Consider the following 4,325-nt stretch of genomic DNA (forward strand, 5'->3'; position numbering starts at 1 on the left):
GGAAGCAGAGCCTTGCAATTCCCCCTCAGGTGAGGAGCCCACATCTCCTCAGTGCTGGAAAAGCTGTGGAAATCTTGCTCTTCCCCAGCTCCCCCCTGCAGAGTTCAGGGAGACGTTAACAGAGAAAAATGCTGATGCTTTAACTCCTGCACTCCTGACACTGGCACTGCCCACCACGGCTGTGCCATGCCAGGCCACCTGGGGATGAAGAATGCTCTGCAGCAGACGGGTCACACGACTCCACGTCCCCACGTGCCGGGGACCTCAGTGCTTGCCTGTGCTCTCCAGTAAGGGGGTTTCCAGCTCTGCTCACCCTGCCTGTATCCTCACAGATCACAACCAGGAATAAATCCCACTCTCTGCCTCCTCCCGGCCTGCTTCTTCCCCAGACCTGGCGGGGGATTCCCAACCATGACGGATGTGCAGACAAAGTGGTCCACAAACACTGAACTTCCACCACTCGCAAGTTGGCCGACATCAACCCCGCAACGAGCACCACCCTGGGAGCACCCCAGGACCCCTGGGCTTTCCCGCACTGCTGCTCCCCCTCACGCCTCCCTTCCAAAAGCATCAGGACAGACCCCGAAGACTGAGAGCTGATTCAGACACGTGTGCCCACAAGCGGACTTTGCTCTGAAATTCTCAAGACGCTGTTCACTCCCGTTCGGCTCCCGCGGTGCTGGGTGCTCAGCGCAGCAGCACAGTGACAGGGAGGGAGCGGAGCGGGCGACCTGCCGGGTTCCCACAGGAATACCCAGCACACACAGGCTGCTTAGCTTAAGCCAGCATTGCTTACATTTCACCCCTGAAAACTGCCTTCTTGCTTACTTTCACATTTGTGCCTGTTTATAAAGTAAGAGCCTGGCCCCGAGCCTCCAGGAGAGAAAAAAAACGACTCGGTTGGTATCTTGTGGTCCCACCGACCTCTTTGCTAATTAAACAACTCGCACTGCACACGCTACCAACTTGTTTGTAATTAAAAGCAAAATTGGAGTGTATTAATGATGGCTAGGCCTGAAGCCCAACTGATGTGGCGATTTCCAAAACCCAGCGCAGGAGTCTGCTGCTGCTGCTCTCTGGTGGGATGGTATGGATGACAAAGGGTCTTACCTTGGCCTTGCCTGTACTCTGCAGGATGTGCACCAGTGCAGAAGCCATCTCCTCTTTGTTCTTCACGCTCAGCGAGGGCTCCAGCACTGAGCACAGCGCCATGTAATTGTTAGTGATGTACTCGGCAAACTCTTTGTACATCTCCATGGGAAGAATGCTCATACTCTGGTAGCGTGACTTGATGCGGATCATGGGCCCCGGGGACTTGCCCTTACCGGGGTTGGGGCTGACCACTGGGTACCATTTCTCTACAAACTGCCGGCCCGTGACAGAGCTGACGGAGATGTTCACCTGTCCAATGAAATTGGTCTTGTCCTTCTTTTTCTTCTTGTCAGTCTCTTTGTATAAGTGCACCGTAATGTTTTTGAGCGATGGGAGGTTATTAAATTCAAAGTGCTCCCCCCAAAATACATTATCAGTTTTCAATTTACAGGTAGTTCGTGCATAAAGAACGTCATCCAGGCATAATTCACACAAGTACTTCTTCTTAGCTGGCAGGTCCTTGGCTTCAATAATCCATAACTTTAACATATTCTCTACCCTTCTGCTGTTGTCCTGAAAAAAAGATGCAAAGAAAAAAAGGTCAATAAAAAAAGCACAAAGCCAAGCACAACAAAACTGGAGATATGAGTTCATTATTTTGGATGTGCTAAATGAGCAGAGGCTTAATTACATTTTATTTTAAGGAAATACTGGCTCTCAGGAATTTGCATAATAACACTACTTATGTTAATTTTCCAAATATCACCGTGCTCTCCATGTCTGTTGGTGCCAATTAATATAAGGAACAAGGAAGATAAAACCCCTCCAAATCATAAATGTACCATTTCCCATTCACTGCCAAGAGGGCCTCAGAAGAAACCAAAAGAACCTCACCGATCATTAATGGCTTTTGCAAAAGAGAAGCTATGTTACAGGTGTCTCACAACCATCTCCTTTTTTAGTACAGCTGCTTTACAGCAGCACTGGAGTACATTTTCTTTACTGTAACAGAGCAACAATAAAGGGATCTGAACGCACACTCAGGGATCACCTTGTCCATGGCTGGAATGCAACCACCTCTGGCAGGGAAAGAAGCATTTACAAAACCTCACGATATTTTAGGGCAGAAGTCCAGAGCACCCAACTAAAACATTGAGAGGAATTATGGGAGACAGAGTGAGTTCCACAGGAGAATCATTACAATTCAGAAATAGAAATTTGGCTTGGATATCTTTTAAACAATAATGGAGCAAAGGATACTGTGGATCTTTAAGAGCTCCCCAGTGACGCTGACCTCATCCTGGAAGAACATCCAGGGGCATTTGTTGCAGGAGCAACTTGAAAGATAAAGCACTCGCAGCTGAACCACTGCTAGGGATTCTGCAGTAACCTGTTTTGTTTGGAAACCCCTCACTGAAACAGCAACCACTGCTCACTCTGCTCAGCCTAGGAGTCTGGGCAGGAACATTTCTGCTGGAAGTCCACAATGGGATACTGTAGGTTCAGGAAGTACACACAGGAACTATACAAGAACACTGAATTCCTGACAGAAATATCAAGTCAGATACTGAGAGTTTATTGTCTATGAACTCAAGCAAAGATGGAAAGTTAGCCATCAGTTAATGGCATGTTTTGAGATGAAGGCACACTTCCAAATGAATTTCCACTGAACACTGCGTCTCAAAGCCATAGTGATGTGCCCAGCCCCAACTCACATTCCCAGGACTTCTCTCATGGTCAGTGTGACCACACAGACCTTACGCAGCTCTTTCACATCATTACTACCAGGCTGCTGCACTCGGACAGCACCGGGGTCACTGAACTCCACGTGCAGGAACACGTGGCTAGAGGCAGAAGTCCACCTCTCCCCTCCGCTGCTCCCGTTCTGATATTGAAGGAAATCTTTTACACTGACATTTGGCACTGCGCTGGGAACAATAAACTCTGACACAGAGGGCTCCTTTAGCAACCCGCCAGGCCTGGACCTAACTTGTATGCACAGTTATGTGGCTCTGATGCCAGGAATGAATTCACAGGATCCCACCATTTGTGTCTTCTCTGATCAGCAGAAAAAGACTTGTTGATTGAGCTCATCAGTTGCGAAATCCTGCAGCTGATTAGTCCTGATCAATCTTTGTTAGCTAACTCTAGTGCAGAGAGGGAAAAGCAGCTGTAGACTTTATTTTAGGATATACTTAGTCTTAGTGGGCTGTAAAACCGCATATTGGGTGTCCCTGTGTTCCAGCGAAGAGAAGGATTTGTTTCTGTAGATCCCGGAGAGGATGATTTTGCCACCTGAACTGACTGGAGAAAGGAAAGCTACGTTCCACTACAACCTCAGAGAACTCGCTGCGATGGGCATCTGAGTTGCTCCATTGCTAAAGCAGACACGGCGAGTACTACCAGAGTCAGAAGTGTGATATGTGAACTCTTTAGACTATTCAGTCTTGTAACTTTGCTGGCAGCTACCTGACATCTGTCCCAGAGCTTTTGGGAGGTGGAAAGTCCTACATAAATGCCAAGTATCATCAGTAACAGAGCAAGACTGAAGATTCCTCAGGTCTGATCAATTCTTAGCAACAGCTGAAGCAGCATGTGCTGAGAAAAGAGGGGAAGAAATAATTGGCACTTGCCTGTAAATATAATTGTGGAAGAAAGCAATATGGAAAAAGGCTGACCCATAGTTACACTTACTCACCAAAATGACAATACATCTCCTGCTGCTACTATGCACTGGGCTATAAAATGTAATAACGAGGAACTGAACTATAACAGAGGCAATTCCTCAAAGCCACTACCTTGTTCGGGTGCACGGCACGCCGCAGGTTTTCCATCCATTTATCTCGCTCTGCTGCAGAACGACACGAGAAGCACTTACTTCCTGATGAAGTCGTCACCTACAGGGAAAGGAACAGGATTATGTCTTGACCAGCACACTGCAGACTGTGATTTGGGGGGAGAGGGGGAGTTAGGAAAGATGCCAGTGGATTTTTTTTTTAAGTAAACAGCTTTACCCAAGCATGAAGCAACAGCCCCTAAGGCTAGTGGAAAAACAGGGCAACTCTGTATGTCACAGAAATAATCATAGAAGCAAATTCCAATTACTTCTCTTCCACACCAGAAAAACACTAGATAATGGGCCCCATGCACGCGACGCTTTAAACCACCAAGTTCCACAACTGAGAGAGAGCAAATCCTTAGATGAACTAAAGATAAATTGCAACCACTCGGCA

At 47.4% G+C, this 4,325-nt stretch overlaps 1 protein-coding gene across 1 annotated transcript in view; it reads right to left on the reverse strand.

The window, feature by feature from the left end:
- The window catches only part of DAB2IP (DAB2 interacting protein), a 140,943-nt gene that overhangs the window by 32,786 nt on the left and 103,832 nt on the right, over positions 1–4,325 (reverse strand). Inside the window, exons 4-5 of the mRNA XM_009322128.1 lie at positions 3,891–3,989; positions 1,111–1,665 (exon numbers count right to left, since the gene is read on the reverse strand). Coding sequence (XP_009320403.1) covers positions 1,111–1,665; positions 3,891–3,989 — 654 coding nt within the window. The remainder of the gene's footprint in view (positions 1–1,110; positions 1,666–3,890; positions 3,990–4,325) is intronic.

Source organism: Pygoscelis adeliae, unplaced genomic scaffold (assembly GCF_000699105.1).
Source record: "Pygoscelis adeliae isolate BGI_AS28 unplaced genomic scaffold, ASM69910v1 Scaffold114, whole genome shotgun sequence".
Taxonomy (NCBI): Eukaryota; Metazoa; Chordata; class Aves; order Sphenisciformes; family Spheniscidae; genus Pygoscelis; species Pygoscelis adeliae.